The sequence below is a fragment of the Chroicocephalus ridibundus genome, chromosome 1 (assembly GCF_963924245.1).
Source record: "Chroicocephalus ridibundus chromosome 1, bChrRid1.1, whole genome shotgun sequence".
NCBI lineage: Eukaryota > Metazoa > Chordata > Aves > Charadriiformes > Laridae > Chroicocephalus > Chroicocephalus ridibundus.
Genome location: NC_086284.1, coordinates 215,886,289 through 215,912,968, shown reverse-complemented (window position 1 = coordinate 215,912,968; position 26,680 = coordinate 215,886,289). Strand labels below are relative to the sequence as shown.

The following is a 26,680-nucleotide window of genomic DNA, read 5'->3' as shown; positions in this document are numbered from 1 at the left end:
TACACAGGCATTATCATTACACCTGGGTTTAAGCAGGAGGGAGCTAAAGCATTCAGACAGCACATTTATTTCAGTAAAAGCAACGGAGTAATCACGGATGCACCGTATGCAGCTGCACGCAGAGGACTCCAGGACTTTGGTGGGAATTTCAGATTAGATGTGCTGAAGAGACACTCTGGATATACATAAGAGGACTCTGAATCTGGTAGGGAACAATCCTTCACTTCCCTGGGTTTGGCAGCAGCATACTTTTTCCAAAATTAAGACAAATCTGCGTGTGAACAACTTTGTGGGATTTTTTTTTTTTTTTTTCTTGGAAGCATTTCTGTTTTCTCCCAAGCAACATCAATTTTTGGCAAAGGATCAACATCCCGTCCAGCTTCAAAAATCTAAAATTCCAGAGAGCCAACACGTTTTGCAAGTGAAGAAATATTGCTAGGGCACCGCAGGTGGCTGTCTGAAATTGCAAGTAATTAACTGCACTGCTACGAAGTTGGGAAATAGCACGGTTGGAGGCTGTTTCTCCTGGCTCTGACCTGAACACTGCTCGCAATTTGCCCTCGGCCTGGGATTTTTTGAGACAGCTAAGGAAATGCCTACATGCTTCTGGGCTGTGAGTTTAGTTCAGACATTTAGATTTAGGAGCTTTGCTTGGCCTTGGTGTTGCGCCGAGGTGGATCTACGGAGAGATGCCTGGTTTGCCGCTAATATGATATGACTTTTAATGCTCCTTTTGCCCTCTCCACACACAAAGCATCGATAAGATTCATTTTACAGGAATTCATTAAGCTTTGGTGCAGGCTGCTTCAGACTACAAAGCACACGGACATCAATCCACCAGCCAGAGGCATTTGCAGAGATCTTCGTGGGGCGGTGTGAGACAGAACAGTCCCAGTGACTCAGGAGAGCTGATGCTCTGCAGCGAACAGCGTCACGGTTTTAAAGGCAATAGTAACAAGCAAACTTCCTTCAGAGGACACCCGCAAATCACCGAAAAGGAATACGAACCCTTGGGAGGTGTGAGATTGACTCCATTTTTAAGGCACCACTGTATTGGCAAGATCCCTAAGGAATCCGCATGGCAAAGCATTGAGATTTTGCTGGGTTCAGGTCTCAAGTCATCAATGGTCACTTGTAAATAATGATTGTTAAAAACCTAAGGGGTGAAACAGAAGAAAACAAAATCAGAAGTTAAATTTGCTGTAACGTTAGGAAACATGGAAAGCTGAAGCAGTCAGGCTCTGGAATCAAACTGCTCCTGAAAATAACCCACTCTCACCTAATACTTTTCATCAAAGCATTACTACCAAAGAGATCAAAGCCCGAGTTTTAGAGATGGGTAAACTGAGGGAAAGTGCTGGGCTTCAGGATCACTCAGTGCTCCCGCAGCCGAGCAGGGACTGGAGGAGATCCTAGAGACCCCACAGCCTTCCGCTCTCTTGCCTTTGAGAGTGTGCATTAAATATTCCCAGTTACCCCCTCCATCCAGTTGTTTTATTTCAAAAGTTTCGCAGATGTGCTGGGAAAACACGTATACATGGAGGGGAGACAGGGATAAAAGAGGGATCCCCTTTTTCTGCATGGAAGTGGATAGACATGCTCATCCCCATCGGATCTAAGTGCATATTACATACTGGTCATGCTTGTTGGACAGAAACGATCCATTAATTAGGAACACCCATGGATTTTAAACTTATTTCTTAATGTGTTTTCCAGCCAGTGAAGTGACACTCTTGAGTTTTCCTAAATGTGGTGGCAATCAGTAAGAGGGTCCTACTCAAGCTCTTCTCATCCCTCCTTTCTGGAAGCTCACCTTGGTCACTGATGCAGGACAGATATGAAACGGCTCCCTCATATTCACCGCCTCCAGCTTCATTCCCACAGTGAAGAAGTGGTTTCGCAAGTCAGCATGGTCCTGCAGGAAGAAACGGGGAAAAGGAATACACAGTATGTCAGCGCTGTCCATCAAGGAGGGGTTGATACATTTGAAAATCTATTTGAAATGTGTCCATGTGGCTTTTGTCATTTAGCTGATTACCAGACTGACTTCCAGCTCCAACTGGACACTCCTGGTCCTATGTTCTTTTCGTGCCAATACAATCACAGAAAGAGAGGAGACAGCTTCACTCCTAGAGGACAGATCTGCAGGACCAAGCCAATCATATCTAAAGCACCATGTGTGTCCATCTCATCACCATTGTCTAACTTGAACATAGTCAACAAGGAGATCACCCTTACCAAAATGAGGATCTGTCTGAGAAATGGCTACTTGAAAATCTCCCCTGGGCAAAGCCTCTTCACTTCTGGCAGCTACTACCATCTGAGAGCAAACAGAGGTCCAGATGTATCAGGACTCAACCTGAGGTCTCCCAGGGTAATGCACGACACAGGTGGAAGCAGCCCAGGAAGGCCCTGATAAACCCTAATGGATGTCCAGGTCCTGCAGGGCACCAAAACAAGGACCTGGGCTGTTTTTCATGTCCTGAAAGATGGGAAGGTCTTTTCTCCAGCCAGGAGACTCAAAGTGCACCCCCTCCAATGAGCTTGGACCCAAAATGAGGGCAATGAGAGAACACGTTGGTTTGAAAACATGCAACTGTGTTCAAGCACGTGCCCACCACAACGCTTTCACCAGGATCAAACGTGGCTGCACCCAGAGGGTTGCACACAGCAGCTTTGGGGATGGCAGCAAGAGGCAGTCCCAAAACTCAGAAGCAACCCAGGTTCAACTCCTTCATTTGCCAGCAGTTTAGTGCTTAACATCTATCAAATTACGCCATCTCTCATGATCTCTATCTAATAGTTGCACGAGTTGGCACTCTAATTCCAGAGTAACGATCATATTTTGCGCTCATTAAAGAAAAAAAAAACCACACTATTTCTAAACCAGCTGTGCATTAGCCAGCACAAGCATAAAAAGAGATGATGTTATATTTAACACACACATACAGATGACTCCAAAATACATGAAGAAAGCTTGCTATCTAATAAGTGGATAGCAATGTAATTCCCATCTGCATTCATTGCTACACGTTGTATTCTTGTTCTAAAATGATTTTCTATTGATCCGAAGCTGTGTGTCATTGTGCTTTCTTTTCCCAAGAACTGTCTTCACTTGTAGACCTAACAACTTCTATTTTGGGATCTTACATTCCTGCTGCCACTAGAGATAAGGATTTTTACAAGCTCCAAACACAGCTAAACAAATTGCTGTTTTCATCTTGCCAACCTGCAATGTTATGGAGCCTTTTATGCAAGAACCAAAAAGTAGTGAAAAAAAAAAAATAATCATAATGGGTTTAGTCTCACAGCAAGAGACGTATATACTGATGGGGAAACTGAGGAAGATCTAGCAATAATGGCCCAAAGCCCAGTGAATTAATGGCTGAGGAAGGAGCAGACATTCAGGAGTTTGGGCGTCCTGCAGTGTAGCGTAACCATCAGCCATACTTGTGCTTGCTGAAAGTCACTTCCATATCACTAAAGCCCCAGAGAGACAAGAGACCCATTTTTAGCAGCTTTGCTGCTAAAATTTTTCATTGAATAGAAGTCTGAACCAGGGAGGAGAATCTGGCTCCTCGTACACAGAGGCTGCACAGGACAGAGATGCATCAGATGGACAGGTTCTCAAAACTGCCATCTTTACTACTGGAAAGGCTTCAACTGGGAAAAGAGGACGGCCGCAAAAATCAGACCTCGACAGCACTGAACTTCAAATCTCTAAAAGCAAACAAAAAGCATCTGGACTGGAGGGCTGCCTCCTCCTGCATGAGGATCCACACCCGGCGCCGCTTAATCCTTCGGGTGAGGTTGGAAAGAAAAGGCTGCTTTGCAAAACGTACATCTGGAAGCAAGCTTACACTGCAGCATCTCCCCATCAAAAGTTCCAAGATGCAATTCACGCTCGCATCCAGCTTCAATACATAATAAGCCAAGATCCACCAAGTACTTAATCATGTTTATCTTTAAACATGCAAGTAGTTTCATCAACTTTAAGTGATTCGTTGATTGAGACCAAAATATATCGAGACCAAACCATATTGCTTCTCATTTTTATTTGAATCACTTTCTTTGGTTCTTCTCCTTCTATTTCTTTTGGTGTCTTTCAAAGGGGGAAAAAAATAATCAGGTAGGAAAAAAAAAAGCTAATAATATTTAAAGCTATTTTACTTCAAAAGCATATCTTCTTTTCTCCACACACCATGTACCTTAGGATCAAATCTCCCTTCTCATTCAGCGTAGCATGTAAATATCTTCCCCATTAAATTAACAGCAAGTGAACTCGCGAAGGGAGTTCATGGGATCTCAAGCATATCTCCCTTTTGAGGGTCAAAATCCTCTTTGAAGCAGAAAGGTACATTTGTTTGGAGAAGGGCCACGGAAGTAAAAAGCTTGTCTGTGTTAAATGTCATTTTTGAGATGGAAAAGCTTTCATGGAGAAAAAGCCTTTGTGTTGTACCTCTCTGGCAAATGGTCAGGGTCTGGATATTTGATCTCTCTCGTGTATTTGCTAAAGAGAGGCATCAAAATTTACCGAAGCAGCCTTGGATTTCACAGCCACAAAAGGAAAAAAAAAAGACCCTGATGCCTTTCTCTGGTTCCAGTGCTGGAGTTGCCTCAGCCAGCAGGGAATTACTTAGGATTTGGCATATGCTCCTCTTCAAAACTCCAATTAATTTACATAATTTCTAAGAATAGGTTCCACAGAAGTGAACGCAAAGCTTTTAATTAGTATTAGGCTCAAAGTGATACACTGGATAATGAACTGCTCTCTCCTCCCTTTATTCACGTTGACAGGAAAGATGCCTCTTTAATAAAAGCAGCTACAAGGAGAGGACTGAAGGGGTGAGACTTTCCCCTGGTCCCCACCAGGTTTTGCAGCCGAGCAAAAGAAATGCCTGAAATTATTATGGATGGCAGAATTCGACCGTTTACCGTTATTTCACAGCATTCAAAGCCATCTACGAGGATGTCACCAGCCATTATTTTCTAGCAGCTACTCTGAGTGAGTTTTCTTTGAAATGGAGATGAATAGGCACAATATTTTTGACCAGCTGGAGCATTTTATAGCCTCGTGTGTGGTGAAGCTTTACTCCTACTGGCAGTCAATGCTTCCCAGGAGCAGCCCCACTGACCACAGGGATTTGCACCAGCAGATCACCTGTCCTGGGGTTCACAATCCCTGAGCAGGCAATGGAAATACCCTCTGACTGCTGCAGAGCAGTTAAGTAAGCTGGAGAGACAACCCAGAGGATGCAGAAGAGAAGACTGAGAGGGGATCTCATCAATGCTTATAAATACCTAAAAGGTGGGTGTCAGGAGGATGAGGCCAGGTTCTTTTCAGTGGTGCCCAGGGACAGGACAAGGGGCAGCAGGCACAAACTGGAACACGGGAAATTTCATCTCAACATGAGGAGGAACTTCTTTGCTGTGAGGGTGGCAGAGCCCTGGAACAGGCTGCCCAGAGAGGTGGTGAAGTCTCCGTCTCTGGAGACATTCCAAACCCGCCTGGATGTGCTCTGGTCCAACCTGCTCTGGGTGACCTGCTTTGTCAGGGGGTCGGACTAGATGATCTCCAAAGGCCTCTTCCAACCCCTGCCATTCTGTGATTCTGTGTCCCTTACAGCAAAGTGAAAAATCACGCCACGGAAACTACAATGAATTAATGTGGTACAAGCACCAGAGTCGCTCATTCAAAGGGTCACAATCTCTCACATGATGGATTACAGCCTGCGATGGCACTCACGGGTAATGAACGGAAAACTGCACAACCCTCCACTGAACGTCTGTCACTTACAGCCCAAACCCACTGGCAAAAGCCAGGGCTGCCACGGCTCTCGCTACAGACGCCAAGAAGCAATTAAACTCAGCCCCACGCTCACAGTTTTAGAGCAGTATGCACTTGCAAATTTGCCGGTGCACGCAGGCTGCAACCCTCTGGGCCACCTGAAAGCCGGCCCCACTTTGATACGCATCTGCATCATTGTCTCCATCTTCATACAGCGTCCATTTCTGCAACCCTTCTGCACAAATACCGATGGCCTTTGCAACACCTCCCTGCAATTAGCATCACCTGCAGGGCTGGAAGCTGGAATGTCTGAAGGCCAAATAACAAGCCATCAGTGGCGCTGGGAGGAGAACCAGGCTCCTAATTCCCAAACCTCGTCTTCAGGTACTAAGAGAGTTGCGTCATTTTCTCCTTCATAGCTAACGAGCCACTCGCAGTGCACATTTCAAAAATGTTGGGTGACTTGGGAGCATAAATGTCACTCCAGAAGAGATCCACAAACAGATTTACAAAAGTATTCAGACTCTTGAGGATGCGGAAAGGCTTTAGGGAAGCACCTGTGTGGGTGACATGCTAAAGTCCTAATAATCTAGTCACTAAGTATTGGCTTTAAGTCTTGAACTCAAAAAGATATACTTCAAAATCATCGAAGTCATTTGCCCTTTCTGGAACCTCGATAAATCTGGTTTCTGAGTATTTCCACTTGACAAATGTAATTTAAGCGTACATAAACTCAAATTTGTCCATGTCACAGCAGCATTCTGACCACCGAAGGCTGGAGCTCAGGTGTGCCTGAGCAGTGCACCAGGTAGCGCAGATAGAGCAGGGGGACTTGGCTAAACTGCTATGTCCGTGACGTTCAGGGAAGACGTACTATGTACTACAGGCTGGTTGTTCTAGCTGTGTCCACAAACCCGAGGAAGGGCATCGCCTTCAGACTACGAGATGCTCGTTTTTAGCCCATTCTGCTCAAGAGAGAACACTGGAGTAATCTCATTTTAAACCCAGCAGCTTACACCGTGTATAGATAAAAGGAAAAAGCTCTAATTTGAACTCTAATTGTCGAATACCCTAAAACTCAGGGCTCTCTTGGTCCAGGACAGCCAGATTAACACCAATTATAAGACTGTAACTTCGTGCAAAATTCAGAACCACGTCCGAATGCTGAAAAGCTGCAAAGTTGAGAGGCTGATTAGAAACACTGAGCACTTAATAAATGATTGACCTGAGCCTCCTTTAATCCCCACCAACTGTAACAGTGTGAAATGCTACTGCCTTCAGTCACATCTCTCCCAGTTTACCCTACTAAAAGACACAGAAGCGGGCCCCATCTGGTATGATTGGAAACATATTATTTGATTCAGTTTTTGTTTTCAAAGAAATCACTTCCCCCAGTGTTTTCTCTAATTCTCCAAGAAACTGGCTGCTTCTAATAGCCTAATTTTAATCACAAAGCTCATGTGTGGTAACCAGTCACAAACACAGTAATAGCAGTGGTTAAACTGCCTCTACAGGAATCTGGCATTTGTTTTTTAATTGAGGAAAAAGAAATAAATAAAGAAACCCTCCCAAATGCAATCCTCTGCGTTATTTGCAGATGAATCAGTCTTGTTTGCGATTCACCAACTTCCTTTGCTAAACATGGAGCAATTTTCCCTAAAAACACACTCTCCGCAGGGAGACAAAAATCCTCCGGTAAGACACAACACAAGCAAATTGTCCCTTGGCTTGACAAGTGCAGACACGGGAAGACCGAAATGTAGAGGTGTAGGGTGGGATGAAGGGGAAAGGGTGCTGGGAAGGGAGGCTTTAGAGATACCATGACCCTGAAGTAATGAGCACAAGAGCCGGCTACAAACTGCACCTACCGAAGAGCCCCTTAAAAACTGCAGATGCTTCTGCCTCGGATCGCATTTAGCCCTACAGATTTTTTAAGCTCCTCTTGTTGAATAAAAAATAGTTACCATAGAAACAGCAACGTTGCAGAGTAGCCAGTCTAAATCCAAATACACCTTCTCCGTATGGCTCGGCCCGCCGCAGATGGCATTAGGGCAAAGATCCCCTCCTACGCAGCGCCTGCTTTGACGTGCCTGGGCGGTGGAAGGACGGGCGGCAGAGGTAAAAGAGACAGATACGCACCCACACAGGGGTTTTTGCGTTTGTTTGTTGTGGGATTTTTTATTTTTTTTTTAACGTCTTACAGCATTCAAGACTGCCATACCACTCCACGAGCATTTGCCAACGAATCCTGGTTGTGTCACACGCATGGGTCCCGTTTCACGGGTGGGAAAGTCCAGTGGAAAGATGAAAACACCAACTTGGGTGCTCAAAGTGAAACAACCAGTCTCCATTTTTATACCCCTAAATAAGCACCTTGGCCATGAAGAGGGACTGAGTCCTCATAGGCATTTGTTTGGATCAAGTCTGCCCTCAGTACTCACTACTGAGAAATCAATGGGAATTTGTTAGAGGATCAGAACAAATTCAGTCTACACTGAAAAACAGCTATGGGCCAGAGCTGGCCTTCATTTTCTTTGGGAAAATTCATCCACCTTCAGACGCATGACTTTTAGATATCACCCACCCCTTACATGGGAGCAGACTCTGGCTGTAGGCGCACATCAGCCCCTCTCAGGGGAAAACATTGCCATGCCCAAGGATGCGGGAGGCAAAAGCTCATGTCGTCATGCACAAACTCCCCCACACTGAGCCTGGATGCAGTAAGTAAGCTGGATCAGGCCCTTTTGCTAACCTCTCATCATCCTGAGACACCCTGGCATGTAACGAAGAAAGAAAACCACACGTGCTAAACATACAGCCAGAGGGACAAGGAAGGCTGAGGGACCTGGTTCCCACTCAGCCCGTCTGCTTTGCTTGAACTGTCTCCGTCATTCCTCTTCCAACCCTAACTTTCATACGGTGCTGCCAAGCAGATCCTCAGGGCACCTCAGACAAGGCTTGGCTTCATTCACCTCCTTGGATTGCTCTCCCCACCCACTTCCTTGCCAAGACCACAGTCAGGAGGGAGCTGTAGAGAGGTTAAAAATGTTCCCTGGTCCACAGAGGTACCACTGGACTCCATCTCACCTGAGTGGCACCTTTGATATTGGAGACATCCCTGTGCCCAAGATGGTGAAGGTAGCTACGTTTGTAAGGACCTTAGCGGTACACTCCTAATGATGGTTATTAGGTCTTTGAAAGATAAATGGCTTTAACGAGCTGAGACAGGAGCGGGTCAAAAGCCAGACAAACAACAGAGGGATCAGGACACCATGGACGTCTCCCAGCCCAGCAAATAGCAGTCAGAGAGAAGGTCTGGCGAGTGCTACGGACGGGGAAGAACAGATGGAGTATGAATAATCTGGCAGCCTGCAAACAACATGGCGACTCGCGGGTTATTAAAGCACAGCGTGCGCAACGAGGGCCAGCCAAGCCATCAGCGCATGAAGGGGCTGGGGACTGCTTATGTTGGGATTTGGCTTCCAAGTGAAACCAAAAGCATGTCTGTTGTAAGCTACTGCATCAACACGTGCCCCTCTACTAGGGGGGGGCTGAAGACAGAAACACCCTGCTGGAATTCAGGCCTACTCATCCACTCGGGTCAGGATTGCCTCTGAGCAGAAAGTAACCCTTGGGTTTCTACATCTTACACTTAACTCCTCCAGAATACCAAATAATGGAAGAAAGCACCCTAAAACACCCAAAGGGTTTATTAAATTTTGAGAGATGTTGTCCTCCTTTTTAAAAATAATCAAAGTCTTGAAGAAATAGTCCACCTTACTCTTATAATTAAAATGCACAATTTGTCTAACAGAAAAGTTGTATTTTCGAGGGGTGGAAGGAGTCCTGTTTAATATTTGTCTTCACACTTTTGAGTGTAGAACTAGCACCACCACTCCATCGTGAATTTCTGGGGGCAGCTCTTGCCTGGATGATGGGTGGTCCCTCCATCACTCTCCTTAGGAGACATTTGTCCCAAATGATTCCCTCCATGTCATTAGTCTTACCATTAATTAAGACCATTACCAATCACAGGAAACATCCAAAAGCTCCAGTTAGAAACAGGGGCACACTGGGCTGGGCACAGCGCAGAGCTTTTTTTGCTAGAGAGAGAACAATTTCGAGCTGGAAAAAAACAATGACAACTTTAGGAAAGAAGGACTAGAGGGTGGAGACAAGAGGAATGGGACCAAAGACTATAAATTAGGAATTGCCACCTGTCTTAGATAACACCTCTCCCTTCTAAGCGTCTGTGCTCTTCAAACAGTTTAACAGTTTGGGTTAGAGATGTGGCTAGTGACAGCTCGATCCAAGCTAGTCATCAGGACCCACTTTATAGCAATTGGAGGGAATTGGGAATAGGATGCTCATATGCAACATCTATGGAAAGATGATGAGCACCCCAAATCCTGGGTAGGATTTAGTTGCCCAAACAGAGCTGTCTGGGGTGAGCTGAACGACACCTGAGGATCCACAACATCCATTGGGGTCTCCATGGCATGAGGCCCACAGATATGGCACAGGAGACCAGAGGAAGCACAATGGGATGTCAGAGAAGATCCCCAGGATGCTATCTGCCTCTCTCTAGGAAACTAAATCCCATGATCTGTGTCCAGCACCCATCTTACCCACGCTACAGGGATTTAACTCTAAAAAAATTGATTGATTCATAAATATAAGGGCTAGAAGGTGCTGTGTTTGGAGTTTGGCTTCCTGATGCAAGGCTCTCTCTTAGAGAGTACCATCAACGCCATCACTGAAGCAAACCACTGATATTGTCACACTTAACCTGGAATCAGGCCCCACTAACAGTCCAACCACCCTTATTCATACACAAAGCCCTAGCCATTTCCTCAGATGTCCTCTGAAGCCTGAGACATCATTTATGACCGATACCTGTCCAAGCGTGGGGGATCCCTACAGCACCCTGAAATCAGAACAGAAACAGCAAAGGACACATCTCCTTGGGTTGTGGCCTTTTGGAACAATCTGTGATGCTAAACTATTCAAACACCCTTGAAAATCCTGTCTGTATTTAGTTTTCTTTAAGGATCAACATGTTTTCTGAAAAGAACAGAATGACAAAATAGCGGGTGTGTTGCAAAAAGCTTTTGTGAAGAAAAAACTTATTCCAGGAGGTGCAGTTTGCAAAACACTATGTTTAGTAACTATATAATAGCAGCATTTTCTGGCAGTTGAACATCACGCTCCTTCTCAAAGGATCCTAAAGCATTTTACAAACACTTTCAACATATGGCCAAGTGTAAAATGGCACCAGGAAAAAAAAAAGAAAAAAAGAAAAAAAAAGATCTGTTTGCAGCCTTCCCGCTGATTTTTTGCCACAAGCTCGTGTGGTATGGTGGCCTCTCCTTGGATGCCAGGAGGGGATCAGAGCGCTGCTTTTGCAAAGGATTTTCGGATCTGCCACCACACATGAGTTCAGCTCCGCCACACTGGTGAGCATTGATAATTCAGGCTCAAATCCACGGCATACGAGGTCTCGGGCAGAAACCAACCCTATTACACCAAGCCCAAAGAGCATCACCACCAACAGCAATGATGGGCTGATAGACCCATCGGAGGAGCCACTTCTCCCATCACAAATGTGGATCTGCTTTCCTGTCACCACCACCTGAGACCAGTTTCATGGCGCATTGGTGACCCTGCCCACAGTCGTACATGGCTCAAGGGACAGCAGTGATTTACGTCGTAATCCAGCCAAACATGCCCACGTTCACCCTGGGGACCACTCACGTCTGTGGAACAAGCACACACTTAACGCTCTCCTCACTGATGGATTTCTGTAGGGAAACGTGGAAAAAGCAGAACATAATTGCTCGGTGTGCAGTTTACCATGTCCGCCAAAGTAAACACTTCCAGCTTTCCAGAAGATCTTTAACAGTTGCCAGCTGTCAAACCCTGTGTTTTATATCTCATCTAACACATGACAGTTACAGTAGCACGGAGCCCCAGACACCATGTAGAGGCATTACTTTTTTGCTGGTTTGGAGCGGGGGGGTGGAGGGTGGTGAAAAGAGACACCTTTGTATTCAAACACTTTTTGCTGGGATCTGGGATTCTCCTTGAAGGCCCCACAAACAAATATTGGCCTGTCCTGTAAGATCAGACAAGCATACTCTCATATAGTCTCCTAAAGTCTTTCTTTAAGTCGTGTTTAAGTCATTTGTAGAAGATGACATGCTTACAGGCTCTCGTATTTTCCTCCTTAATTAAAAGGCACAAGACGGGGTTGATTCCCCCTAAATGAGCAGAATAAGGTGATGCCCACACACAAACCATTTATGCAGCCTCCTGCCTTTCCCAGCATCAGAACCAGGGGCTTAGGTAACAGCAGGCACTGAATTCAGCTCCCCTTGTGCTCAGCTTCCACATTACAAATAAAGCAGCCCTATTGACCTAATCCTGCCTTTTTGTCACATTTGGCCCCAAAGTAACTCTCCTCTTGGGCCAATCAAGCATTCCAATGTCTTACATTGTCTTCTAAGAGGAACACCCTTCCAAGCTCCAACCGCATGGCACAGCAAGTAGGATTTGCTGAATTTAAATTTATTACCCTCATGCAATAATTAAAATAAGCGGGTGTAAGTCTGGCATGCTGAGATGAGGCAGCAAAACAGCTGTTAGTTATAAACTTTTAAAAAGAAAGGATGTTTTATGAGCCTCATCAGAGACATTCTTCACTCTTTCATATAGACAGGAATAAAATTTACACATTAGGCATTCCCTATTGTGATTTAATCCCTGCCCCACACAATGCATTTTTGATCTTGAAACGGCAAATGCAAACTTGAATAGAGTTGGCGGGTTGAAGCGTTGTATGAAATGAATGGCAGAGAATCAAAACCTTTCGCACGCCACTCCCATCCCAACACGGGGCTTCTCAAACCCACGTTTGTGCCGAAAGCCAACGCACAGATCTCCCCACTTCTCCCAGCCCCACAGAGCTTTCGCACTGCAAGCAAATGAGCCACTGCCTGGGCCATTAGCAAAGCACTCCCAAATTAATGTTGCTAATTTAAGTGCATCTCAGCTGGGCAAGGAGCCTGGATTCCTCACGGGAAGCTGCCAGCATCAGAAAAGGTGAAGGTGGCAGCCAGGGATGGGGCATGGTATGTGCCTTCTTCCAATTGTGTGGGTGTTTTGGGGTGTCCCAGTGCAATGTTGCTTATGGGCAGGGAAGGAACCCAGGGGGTCCTCAAGCTGGATGAGCCAGGAACCGTGGTGGAGAGGGCATCGTGGTCCACCAGGTCCCCAGGCAGGAGGTGACACCAAAGACGGCACTGGAGACAAGACACACACCTCCCTGAGCACCCTCTCGCACCCGCAGCCACACTGCCCATCGCACCGCAGCCAGGATGTAACTGTTAGAAACCAGACGGGCGCAGCTAGAAACGAGGATTATCTGGAGCCATCATGATTAATAGCAGTGCAGATTCGGACGGGAAATTAAAGGTGGTGCCTCGGGGCTGAAGAACATCTCTAACTATTAAAAACCAGAGCGAGAAGGGAAAAAGGATGTGGGAGCAAAATTATCTCCCACTTCCACTACAGGTCCCTAAAGGAGGCTTTTCTGCCTTGTGGCTCATGATCAAATGAAAGTTTTGGTGCAAGGCTCACAGAAAGCTGGCTAGTTGATGGCAACTTTCATATTCGTAGCCCTGTGTTTTCATGGTTGTATACGATGCCTTTGCACGGGTCTAAAAGAATAAGACGTATTAAAAATAATGTTGGAGAAATCAGTGCTGATCGCTCCCAGCCCCCAGCAAACACCGACTGCAAGAAATCAGTTCTCCGAATGGAAAGTCCGCACATAAAACTGCATTTTGTACAAACATCTCACTTGTGACCTTTCACAGTAATGTATTAGAGCCACGGCCTTTCCTGCAAAAGTTTAACATAAGCCACTAAACACTGCATGATATTTATTCACTGTGAGTTCTGTAAGCGAAGGAAAAATGTGTATCTTTTACCTTGAACACTTCCATTGGAAGAGGAAAATTTGCTGCATCATTAAGGGATTTTTCCAGAGCGCATTTCCACTCAGATATAGTCTTCAGAGAATAGATATCTAAAGTGATAAGACACAAAAAAAACCAACAAAACCAAGCGGTGACTGTTTGGGGATCAAACATTTTTGTAAGACTTAAGTTCCAATGCTACAAAAATGGATAGTACAAGTGAAATGAACAGCGTGTATATTCTAAACTGTACAGCGTGGATAAATTCAACACAAAAGCAACTAGCAGGGGCACATTCGAGGAAGATTGCGTTTTATATCCTGGAGTCAAACCCAGAAAAATACACGTCCTTCATTTTCTGCTGAAGAAAAGAGAATAGTACTATCTCATTCCTTGAAAATAACAAACTCTCCTTTGATTTTCAATTCTCAAAATACCTGATGTTTTCCAGTCTGAGAAGCCTCAGGTCTTCAGGCAATATTAGTTAAACTTGAACAAAGGCAGAAATATCTTTACCAAGGCTTCTGTTCATTGGAAAGTCTTTTTTTTATTATTATTATTTTTTATTGCAAGGTTGTTTTGGTGGGGTTTTTTTGCGGTGGGTGAGGGCAGGTGTGGGAAGGAATATTTCAGGTAGATCTCTACCCAGACTCATTTGTTGGTACCACACTCAAACCAGATTATCACACCAGTTCAAAGACTTACACTTACGAATTTTCATCATTATACTTTTAGGCAACATCTTTCTGCAGATTCACATTGCTTTCATAGAGTTTCTTCAAATAGGCTTAGTATTATTAAATCATTAGACTAACAAGCCCTTTATGGTTCAGTGCAATGAAATGCCTATGAATTATCAAAGGAAACAATGTAGGAAACAATACCATGATGAAGAGCATTATATTGGATTTACTTCTGCCCTAGAAAACATATTGTTATCCTGCACATAACAAGTTATTCCAGAGCATTCATATCAAGGTTTCAAAGAGACAAGATAGGCAGATAGATTGCGACAATTATTAAAATGGAAATGAACATTTACTCAATAATAAACCTGAACCTTGATACGGCGTGAACAGTGCAAAGCTTTTCTTTTCTCAGTTTGGCTTCCAGCACTTTGATCACAGTTCAATTTGGCCCAATTTGCATTTAAATTCCGTACATCTAATAACCATATATATTTACTAGCTAGCAAAGATTTACCGCTGTATCTTACAATTCTGAAGGAGGGAATAAAAAAATATGTATAAAAAAAAAGGAATTGGCAAGCACTGTTTTCACCCAGCACTGACAGTACAAGGGAATTTTATGCTCTGATCTCAACAGATTTAAGACCTTATCAAAATAGGATTTGCAGAATCGCTCACTGGAAGTGGATGTATTTATACTTCCACTATATCAAACCTCGCTACTTCAGAACCGACGCCAAGGATACACATATGAATTTAAACACACTTAAAGGGAAATGTTAACCTTTCAGGGCGGTATTTTTAATTCCTCAAGCGTCTGGTTATTAATGGGAATATGCATTTCAAGTCTTTGTTTACAGCATGTGCAGCGGTCACAAGTATTAAGGAGTGCACTCTTTAACTAATTGTTCATTATTTTATAGCCTTGCTGCTCCCGTTCTCCCTCACTTGCAGCAGCTCTGATGGGCTCGAAGCGCAGGGAAGAAAACCACTCACCTTGTTTCTTCTTTTTTGGTTTAAATGAGGCCAAACAAGGAAATACTCAACACAAGATGATTTTTCCCCAAGCTGCAGCCAGCCTGTTGTTTCAACTAACAAAAAGTCTGAGTTTCGGAAAACCCTGATGGATGCTCCCCGCACAGAGCAGGCTGAAAACAGACCCTCGTTTTCTACCGTGATGGCAGTGAAGCACAGGAAAGAAGAAGAAAGTGACATTTTGGGCAACTTTGCCCGAAATGAGTGAAAAGAAGCAGCAACTTCTTTGGGCAGCGTCAACAAACTTCGAGAGCTAAAGACAACTCCAATGGTTTCAATAACCAGCAAGCAATATCATATGCGCATTTAATTAGCGGCAGCTAGCTTACGCTGGCAAGTGTACGGACACTAAATTGCACAGTTAAAAGAGCATAAAGCATTTCATTTAACTGACAGGGTTGCAGGTAATTGAACCAAGTGTACTGTGTCAATTTGTATTTAGGTTAACAAGGAGTGAGCAATTAAAATGACTGCCAATTTGTCTTTAAATAGAAAGTAACATAAAATGAGAAGACCTCTTCCTGCATAAGCAGCCGAGGCAAGACCATCAGTGTCTCTGTGTCAAGTAGCCTGCGCTAATTTGCACTAGCAAGGAGGCTTATTTTGGATTCAGATATACATTTGAGGGGACAAACTTGCTATGACCCCTTTACCTCAGTTAAAAGGGCTCGCAAGACATACAAAGCCCCTGAAAGTTGCCATTTGGAGAAGACAGCCAGGATGTTATTTCCAAAGGACCCTCTTGTGCACTCTTCTACATTAAGTGGGTGTTTGGATGTGGATGGCTCAGAAGAGACACCCAAAATGCTATAGATGTTCAGATACTCAGGATCTCCTTTATGTGAGATGCTCTGCATCTTGAACAACTGACCTCAAACTGCTCTGCATGGTGGAACCCAACCTGGCAAGGTCCCAGAGGTGGATCAACACAGAAAAATCACAGCCCAGACACAAAGGGAAACAAAGTTGAAGGTGCATATGCAGCACCCAAGTCAATACTAAGCATATTCCATTTAAATTCCATTCCATTTAAATTGAATAAATTCGTCCATTTAATCACAATGTTAGGTGGACATCAAATGGCTAATATAGTCCACTATGTCAGAAGTGGAACAACCAGCATTCCTACCTCCAGAAACTCATCAGATTCCCATTTCTGACTGGCTCCTCCTCGAAGTGCAGAGCCTGACAACTGGGTAGACCAGAAGGAGGGACCAAAGAAAGATCCCTGGGGACAGTGTTCAGCACAGGACTTGTGAGAAAATGGAAGGGTTCAGACCCAAAAGGTCTTTTCTCAGCAAACTCCTACAAGACCCAAACTTTAGGAGACGTAAAGTGACAACCGCCTACTGAAGTCAATGGAAGTCAGGAAGAAGAGCTGGGCATTGAATTCATTAATAACAATGGTCACTAAAAAGGGAATGACCAGAGAAATGCCAAGGAGAGGAAACAGATTATCAGATGAAGACAGATAAGAACAAGAGAACGAAATTTTAAAAGCAGTTAAATCAAGGAGAGGGGAGAAGGAACATAAACAACTTCAGCAAATGAAGAGTTTAGAGACCAGAAAACTGAGAAAATGAAAAGAAAAAGAAAGGCTTGGGGGGTGGGGAATCCATAGAGAAGGAAGCATAACTGGATAAAAGAACAGAAAGAGACAGGAATAAACAAAGGGGAAGCACAAATCTTGTTTGGGCCATTTCTGTATTGATTCACCAAACCTATACAGGCCAAGAGGGTTCAAAGACGGTCAATGAAAAAGTGTTTCTCTGGAACGCAAATACTCTGTAAAATAACTGAGTGAGTGATATTCATGCTCTCCAGCATCCGTACCTAATTTAGAAGTGATGGGGAACATTGATTCCTACCTACCAGTGAAGAAAAACACACGCTTCCAAAAAACATTCAAGACCCCACGTTAGATCCAAGACCCAAACAGACTTGTGAACACAACTGCATGTATTAGGGTAACCACTCTGTCAGGTGTGATGGACAGAAATCACACCAGAAATATCTACCAAAAGGAGGGCTACCGCTCTCCTATTATTGACATCCATGGGAAAACTTCACCTATGCGCAAGGAAAATGGGACATGGACCTGGACAAGTTGTACACCTGCACAGGAAAAGGTGGGCTAAAAACTGTGCATTAACCAAGAAAGCGCCCCATCTCTCCAGGGAAACAGTAGTCCTGGGGCATCCAGCTTGGAGGTGCAGACAGCTAGCAAATGGGGGCTGCGATCCACAGGACTTGGCAAACACCTTTGTGGCCCCAAGTATAAGCCAGAGCTTTATGAAAAATATAGATGCTGCACGCTTTCTGCCCCAGAGAAAACCCTGCATGCAACAGTCTAAGCTGTCACATTCTGGGCTCCCTGGATCAAGAAGGACAGGAAACTGCTGGAGAGGGGACAGCAAAGGGCTACCAAGATGATTAGGGGACTAGAACACCTCTCTTATGAAGAAAGGCTGAGGGACTTGGGTCTCTTCAGTCTGGAAAAAAGACGGCTGAGGGGGAATCTTATCAACACTTCTAAATGCTTAAAGGGTGGGTGTCAGGAGGATGGGGCCAGGCTCTTTTCAGTGGTGCCCGGCAATGGAACAAGAGGTAACGGGCACAAACTTGAGCATAGGAAGTTCCATCCCAATATGAGAAGGAACTTCTTTCCTGTGAGGGTGGCAGAGCCCTGGCACAGGCTGCCCAGAGAGGTGGTGGAGTCTCCATCTCTGGAGACATTCCAAACCCGCCTGGACGCGTTCCTGTGCAACCTGCTCTGGGTGACCCTGCTCTGGCAGGGGGTTGGACTAGATGATCTCCAGAGGTCCCTTCCAACCTCTATCATTCTGTGATTATGTGATTCAACCAGATGCCTAACTCCAAGAGAAGTCAAGTCAACCAGCTTGACTTAACCAACTCAGCTAACTCAAGTCAGATGAATGCAGAGACAAATGCCCTGACTAGAGAGAAAACAAATAGCCCAGAAACTTTCCCAAAGTTTTGATCAATATTATTGGTGTTGTGGAGATAATTCACCCTCTCAGTACTACCCACTGTAATGGGGTATAGCCTGGATGGAAGCACGTCTCCAAAGCCAGCCCCAAACCCTGCCAGTGAGCACTTCTGCAAGCATTTCTCCAGGAGGTTTCAGGAAGCCCTGAGCCCTGCCGTGTGCTGTGGTCCCTCAGCCTTATCTTGCTTGCTAAACCTTAGTAAGGCTTCAATTCTCCTCTACAGTCAGCTTTGTACTCCTTCTTGGTCTGCCTGTTTGATCCTGCTCCTTTTGCCAAACCCAGTCCCCCTGTTTGGAGTCTGATTCCAGCTGACCCCTAAACTCTGCTCTTGCCCAGCCTCACTCTTCTGCCTGGCTCCTGTCCCTTGAACTTCTCCTAGCCCTGGATTTCTGACTTCCAGTTTCTGACGTTAGATTGGCTTATCTGCAGTCCCTATCTCTCTCCATCCAAGCTGGTTTGAACACTAAACTCAACTCTAGAGAGCTGCTTCTCCAAGTTGCAGTCTCCTGATGTTGAATCTGGTCTGACTTGCAGACACTTCCCTCCCTTGGAGAAAATGCAGGACAAAATCTGTGGTCTTTTAAATCTGAAAGACCCCATCTACCCTTCCTCAAATGAGTATTTTCTTTGCTTCTAGCGATATACATTCCATAACCCCTTGATGGGCAGGTTGACATGAACAGGCAGACAAACCCAGCACCTTCACTGCACCTTCTGACTGGCTACATACAAAGGCAGGTCTCACTTGGCAGATGTACAGCGATGTTACAGCAGAATATGAAAGACCTGTGTTAGAGGCACCAGGAAGGTCCCAAAACACTTTTTTCAGCCTCAGGAAATTTCATGGTGGTCTACTGCTACCCAAGAGAAATGTATGTGGCCGTGGAAAGATAAAGGGGCAAGAGGTCTTTGCTTGAGGGAAAAGAAAATGGAGCCTATTTGCTCCAAAATGCTGAGAGGCGTCACCTAGGACTTGTTTGGGACAGCAGAAGAATGGTTTCTAGTGAGGCCTCCACCAGGAAGACCTGGCCACCGAAACACCACTGAAAAGGGCTGGGCCAGCAGGCACATCCTTGAATTATCCCCATCAGCTCTGCTTCTTGGTGGAAAACAGCACAAAACTACTTTTATTGGACAATGCTTCCTTCCAGGAGTGAGCTAAACTAAACTGAATTTCTTAAATAAATTTAATACAGTTTACCTGACCCGCTTTGAACCCAAATTAGATGGCTCCCACATCCCATCTGTGTTATAGCGAGAAACTACTGTCAAAGCAATGTGAATGCTGGAGAAGAAATGGGTTGCACGAGTATTTCAAAACATCAGTAAATGCGACAAAGCGAGACAGTATTTTTAGGAAGCTCTTTACCTGCAGGTGGGTCCATTCTGTATTTATTCTCTTGACACCAACCGACTGGTCGAAGTCTGCAATCCAAGTAAAACAACCACTGGTCATAGGATTCAGTCTCCTCCAATCCCACATAGCGAAGGCGTAATCTTCCTCCAACATTTTCAACCACACTAACTATCCAGTACTGAAAGGGATTCTGGGAATCCTGCAGCTCTATTAAGGAATCAACTGTAATGAGGTCTACAGGGTTTTTTCCTCGCAGAGGCTGTTTGAATAGAAGCAAAACTCCTTATTTTAAACTTTATTTGAAGACTTCTCAAGGAAACAGATGACAGCAGAAGATTATTTTTGTTTTTCACACCATCATCCAAGCGATCAGCAAACAGTCTGTTCTTCTTCTATTTTACCCAATGTCTTCCAAGTGCAAATTCAGAAGTAAAACAGAAAACAACAGTTGTGCTAATTTCTCAACCGACATCATCAACAACAACAAAAAAGAATAATAAAAGGTGGAACAGCTCATAAGGCACATCCACTTAGGATGCTGCTGAATAACTCAAAGCCCAATTATATTGGAGGACTTCAAACCAAATTCTCATTGATTGCAGCTGATAAGAACCAATCATAGGACTGGACACTGGCATTAAGCTAAGAGGCAACCACTTTGGGCGTCACCCCTCTGTGCACTGATCTTTCCCACCAAAGGCTTTACCTCATTCCTACTGGCACATAGAGCAAACTACTCCCCACAGCCATGGATGCAGGAGTCTATGGTGGTTATTCCAAAGCCCAAAACCAATGGCAGGTTCCCACCACCTTAAGCGGTCTTGGGATCAAAGCCCAAGGCACACAGGAGTTGCTGGGTCAAGCCACCATGCCCAAGAAATGCCAGTGACTGAGGTTATTTGCTTACACAATGCATTTTTGGTGATCCCAGTTTTGCAGCTATTTACACATGTGCTTAACTTTACACCTGCAAAGCTGCCAACCGCAGACATTAAAAAACCATGAGATGCTTTGCAGAACGACACCGTTGGGGCTCAGTGTTTTTGTGTTGTGATTGTGAGCATCTCTGTGTTGTCAAACTTTTCTCCACTAACACAACGGTTAGATTTCTTCTTTTTTTTTATTAAAGGCAACTTCCAATACTTATGCAACTTCTCAATTGCAAGGCTTTAGGAGCAGCACTAAAAAAACACCCCAAAAGGGGAGCACTGGTCCCCAAAGGAGATGCTAAGCACAGGCAAAATATATTAAAAGCAAGGACTTCTTTTTTCCTGTGTTTTTGTCCCACTTCTACTTAAATAATATAAACCTTTCACAGCATTTTTTAAAATATTAATTCTGTAAATCAGAGCCAGCCCAGGATGGTTCTTTCTAGGAGTAGCTAGAAAAAAAGAGGAGAAAGCCTTATTTTTCAAAAAAGTTCCCTTTCCTATTGAATTTTGAAAAGATTCAAATATTTGAAATGCAACTGATTTTCACTACATCTCTCTTAACCCAACAATGCAGGCAACAGAATGAGAATTTGGTAAAAAATGTAATTAAAATTAACTAAAACCTTATCACATGTACAATTTTCACCAGCTCTGGGAATAATAGGTATTTCTCAGAACAATATATTTGCCATTATAAGCCACTCCTCTATAGTGTTAGATACGAGCACCTGTATAAACTCTTCAAATATAATTTCATGGCAAAATGCAGTGTCAGAATTTAATAATATAATAGAAATCTACTTTAATGTTGTTCTTTTTTCCTCTCATACAACTGCTTCATTGCAACAAACCATTCTTTAATATGAAATGGTGGTGTAATGATTTAACTTATTATAATAAATCCCTGGCTGTATAACAGCGAATATTGCTCCTCTGATTTGTGTGCTAAATTTTAAGCCAATGGGTTGTCACTTACCCCTGAGAACTGAATGGCTAAGATTAATAATTGGCTCACATGAAATATTAACATTTACCATAACGCAAGAACTCTTTATATGCATAGCTAGCATGTAAAAAGGGGAAAAAAAAAAAAGTATCACTACATATTGATTTAACAATATAACAACAATCTGCAGCGCTCACGAACAGCAAGTCTCAACAGGGGGTTACATTCATTGCACGACACAGACAGCGCTAAGCGTATATATATTGCATAAAACACCAGAAAAGGGTCAGAAACTGTTTCAGGCCAACGCACTTTTCTGTCTCTGCATTTCTGCCCGGGGCTGCCTCTTTTCTCTGCCTGTGGAAAGGGAATGGCGAGGTCCGCAAAGGCGCTGGCATACCCCAGAGATGGGTGTTGGACACCACCAGCTTTTCGCATACACCACCTGGGAGTGGTCCAGCAACGGGGATGCAGCAGAACTGAGGACGGGCATTATTTCGGGCGTGCAAGGGCTGTTTGGCTAACAGATTGCGGAGAAAAATTAATTAATTCTGTCTGCCAGGCAGCTCGTACTACACGGGCATGTGGAAAAATGGATGCAGCTGCGGCAGGTGGGAGTGACCAGGGACAAAGTGATCAAAAATGGTGCCTGGATGCACAATTGCTTCCAAAAAGCCAACACAAGTGCTTACACAAAGGTAAACCACCTGTATGCCTTTACTCCCAGCCTAACTACAGAGGGGTACAGAGAATTATCTCCTGCAGGACAGGCTGTCTCCTCTCCAAATGCCTGCACAGGAGAGCAGGGCAGGTCCTGATGGAGAAGGTGCCCTGCTCCCATGGTTTCAAGGTTACTCTTTGGGATTGTTGTCCGAGATCTCAAGGCAAACTGAGGCTGCCCCAGGTGCAAGTCGCCCTGTGAATCTGCGGCACAGACTGGGCTCTCATGTGGGTTCATCTGAAAAAAAACCAGCCCCTTCTCTCCTGACTACCAACAATGGAGGCCACCTCACCCGATTTCCCTGCTAAATCTGACTGCTGTGTTTAGGTGGAGGGAATGTCCTTGGGGGAGCTACTTCCATGTGCACCTAAACCTGACAGTGCTCCCCATCAACCTCCTAAACCTTCTCTTCATCCTGTGTCCTGACTTGAAAGCTCAAGTCATCAGTTTGGTGGATCTAATGGAGCACTACAGGGCTGTGTCCTCCTTCCTACGGACTTCCTCAACGCTCTCCTTCACTGCTGTCATGGTTTCAGCTGGGATAGAGTTGACTTTCTTACTAGCAGCTGGTATGGTGCTATGTTTTAGATTTGGGATGAGAATACAGTCAGTAAAACACTGGTGTTGGAACTAGATGATCTTTAAGGTCCCTTCCAACTCCAATCATTCTATGATTCTATGATCTGCGTGCTGCTGGGAAGCGGTGAATGAATTCCTATTTTGCTTTGCTTGCGTGCGCAGCTTTTGCTATACTTATTAAATTGTCTTTATCTCAACGCACAAGTTTTTCCTCACGTTTACTCTTCTGATTCTCTTCCCCATCACAATCAGGGGAGTGAGCGAGCGGCTGCGTGGTCCTAGTTGTTGGTTGGGGTTAAACCATGACCCAACTCGAGTACCCAACTTTCTAAGTATCTCCCAGCTTAATGGCAAAACAAACTACCCATCAGTGGGTCAGAAGCAGAGCCAGCAGAGGCAAGGCAACGCTGCGACCAGCTTTTGGCCAGCGCTGGATCAGCCTCCGTTGCCAGCACACAGACGCTGCAAGCACACAGCCCTGCATGCCGGGAGCGCAAACACTGCAGCATGCACACCGCGACGCCGTATGGGATAGAAACTGCAATCTAATACATACGCCTTCCAGTAAATTTGCAGGTGCAGTCCGGGCGCCGGTCAAATCATGGATGAGAAACTCTGTCCAGTCCATGTATTTCTCTTTGATTGCTGGGGAGGGCGAGGAAAGAAAAGAAATGCTTAGCACAGCAGACTGCAATGGACTACCCACATGTATTTTAAAGACATTTCCTTGAGGTTTACCAGCTCTAAAGTTTTGGATAGAATTGCAATCGAGACCAGGAGAAAAGCTGTTTGTTTTTCAGTTCCTTAGGGAACCCATGCCCATGGTTACGTCCCAAAATACGGGAAGGTGTTTTTCCACTGTAGCCACTGACGGTGATTTACAACAGCGTGGCTTATCATCTCCATCTCTCCCATTCAAAACTGGCCACTGCTTGTGTAACCACTCGTTTCCTGCTTACCACATAGGCTCAGATATGATTTATAAAGTCCCTTTGTATGTTCACTAACAACCTCAGAGGAAAAAAAAAAGCAGTGCAAACGTTCAGTTCCTTGACAGGACAAGAGAAACTCCAGGTGCTTGCCCCCACAAAGCACAAGAATCAACCCTGAAAACATCATTCTGGCAGCTACCAAGTCAATACACTTGCAAGAAGAAAGACTTAAAGGATTTATCAAAAAACTTCTATTTCATTTTTGAACAAAATTAATAATTTTTGAGCAAAACACTGTAAGCCTGTGTTACTTCAGGGATCCGTATCTACATAGTTTCATGAGATTTGATCTGAAATGTATAAATGAGTCCCAGGGGCAACAAAGTCTGGTTCAATTCTTGTTCAAATCAGTAAAAGTTGGGCACCAAAAGGCAATTCAGCAAAGCGCAGCTTCAGAGATTCAGACGCCTCTTCAAGCACGTTGTGCAATCAGAAACCAGACTTTAACTCCACCTGCCTCCTGCCTGTAAATAGGAATTAAATTACATCAGAAACATTTTTCTCTCCCAAAAATCTTACCTATATGTTAGACAACCAACAGTAATACAGTTACGTTGCTAACACAGCAACACCTATAGAAGGGAAAAATCACAAACATTTCAAAATTAAAATGTTTCCTCTGAACAAACAACTGGATACATGGTTTAAAAGACCATTACCCCACAGGGGAGGCTGGGAACGGCTATAATTAACCAGCGTAGCTCCAAAATAATTAAATGACAGCATCCCTCATGTTTTGCTCAAAGGAAGCAGAGTCCTTTGCTCCACGCTTTAGGGAAATACCACGTTAGTCAACTAAGAGCGAACCGGTCTGAAGCACTTTGCGTTTTCACACACATCAGGGTGGAATTTCTAAATGTTTTAAAAGCTCGTTGACTCTGACTTCACAGCCTTTCCCGGAGACGGGTGTCAGCTACCACGATGCCTTGACCATGCAGAACCTGAGCTGTGGGACCTATGAAAAGGTGCAATCTCAGTGGTTAGAGCAGGAGGACTTCAGACTGCAAATGCAAACAGTAACGTGAGCACAAATATTGCCACTATTACCTCCAGACAAGGAGAAAAAAGCTTCTCAAAATGCATCCTTAAGCCATTTGCTACCAAAGACTCAATTAAAGCAATTCAGAGAGGGAGCACTGGGTTTTCCCAAAGACAGTTTGAATCATAGAATGGTTCAGGTTGGAAGGGACCTTAAGGATCATCTTGTTCCAACCCCCCTGCCATGGGCAAGGACACCTCCCACCAGCCCAGGTTGCTCCAAGCCCCATCCAACCTGGCCTTGAACCCCTCCAGGGATGGGGCAGCCACAGCTTCTCTGGGCAACCTGGAAGAGTGTCTCAACACCCTCACAGTAAAGTCTATTTTCCTAATATCAAACCTGAATCTCCCCTCTTTCAGTTTAAAACTGTTACCCCTTGTCCTGTCTCTACACTTTCTGATCCAGAGTCCCTCCCCACCATGTTCCTGTCCTGGAACCCCACCAGTTCCTCCCCACCCCGCCTTTAGGTACTGGAAGGGGCTCTAAGGTCTCCCTGGAGCCTTCTCTTCTCCAGGCTGAACAACCCCAACTCTCTCAGCCTGTCCTCACAGCAGAGGTGCTCCAGCCCTCTGATCATCTTCATGGCCCTCTGCTGGACCCGCTCCAACAGGTCCATGTCCTTTTTATGTTGGGTGCTCCAGAGCCGGATGCATATGCTCATGGTCAGGCTTGCTTCCCGCGTGGGTGCTCGGCACACATGGACTCTGGCCCATACTCAGTTTATACCCTAAATACCTTATGTATTCCATACAGTTGGCCAACGACAAAGACAGAAGCCATGTCCAGCAGACTGTACATCAGACCTCATTTCTGAGTTGTGCTCCTTCCCCAAAAGCCAGTTCTCTCAATGTCACCTGAACTACACATTCAGTTTATAGATCTAAACGACTTTAAAAGTCCATTTAAATGTATTTAAAATTAGCACAGTTAAAGCGCTGGACTTGAGCCTTTATAAAATAACACTGAAGGTAGCCTGGAACCACTCTAAGTCTTTTGCAGCACTGATTTTGCATGATTTTCAGGAGATTTATGACCTTTCCATTATTTAAGATGAAGGAATAGCCTGAGAAGAAATGGTTTATATATGACACTTTCTCAGCATTTCTGTTGTGTATACCTCATCAGTTCCTGTCCTCCTACATTAGGATAAAGAAAACAAGCTTAAGTTTGGCATCAGCGAGAAGACAGTAGTTGCCGTAATGAATGAGACTGGAGTCCCTCTAGTCGAGACTTCTGCCTCTCGCTGCGAACAGCACTGGGTGCATCGGAGAAAGGTGCAAGTTGAACTTCATTTTGGCTCATACCCACAAAGTTGTCAGCCAGATTTTGAATGCCAGAGCTTCATTACTAAGGAATGACAAATGTGATAAAAAGAACACGGTTGGAACTTTCAAAGCTGGCAGGAGGTGGGGGGGTGGGGGGCGAGGGGGGGAATAATTTTTTCAAAGTTGACAACAGATTTCAGGGGCCTCCATTTCCAGATGCCTGATTTGAGATGTCTCAACGGTGCCCGATTCACAGATCTTGCTGTCTGTCAGTCAGTTCTCCTTCTAATGCCTCTCAAAAGAAAAAAAAATCCCTTGTCCTTTTTAAAAGACTTGCACCTCACGGC

General features: G+C 44.6%; 1 protein-coding gene across 4 annotated transcripts in view; it reads right to left on the bottom strand.

Moving 5' to 3' along the window:
• SFMBT2 (Scm like with four mbt domains 2) overlaps positions 1–26,680 on the bottom strand; it is a 127,496-nt gene that overhangs the window by 47,735 nt on the left and 53,081 nt on the right. For 2 of the 4 annotated variants that reach the window (XM_063323668.1, XM_063323666.1), the window contains 5 exons: positions 23,594–23,682; positions 19,872–20,118; positions 13,780–13,877; positions 1,814–1,915; positions 1,009–1,156 (listed from right to left, as the gene is read on the bottom strand). In XM_063323668.1, the coding sequence (XP_063179738.1) occupies positions 1,009–1,156; positions 1,814–1,915; positions 13,780–13,877; positions 19,872–20,118; positions 23,594–23,682 (684 nt within the window). Of the gene's footprint in view, positions 1–1,008; positions 1,157–1,813; positions 1,916–13,779; positions 13,878–19,871; positions 20,268–23,593; positions 23,683–26,680 lie in introns of those variants that run through there. The other 2 variants (XM_063323670.1, XM_063323669.1) reach the window with 2 other exon arrangements.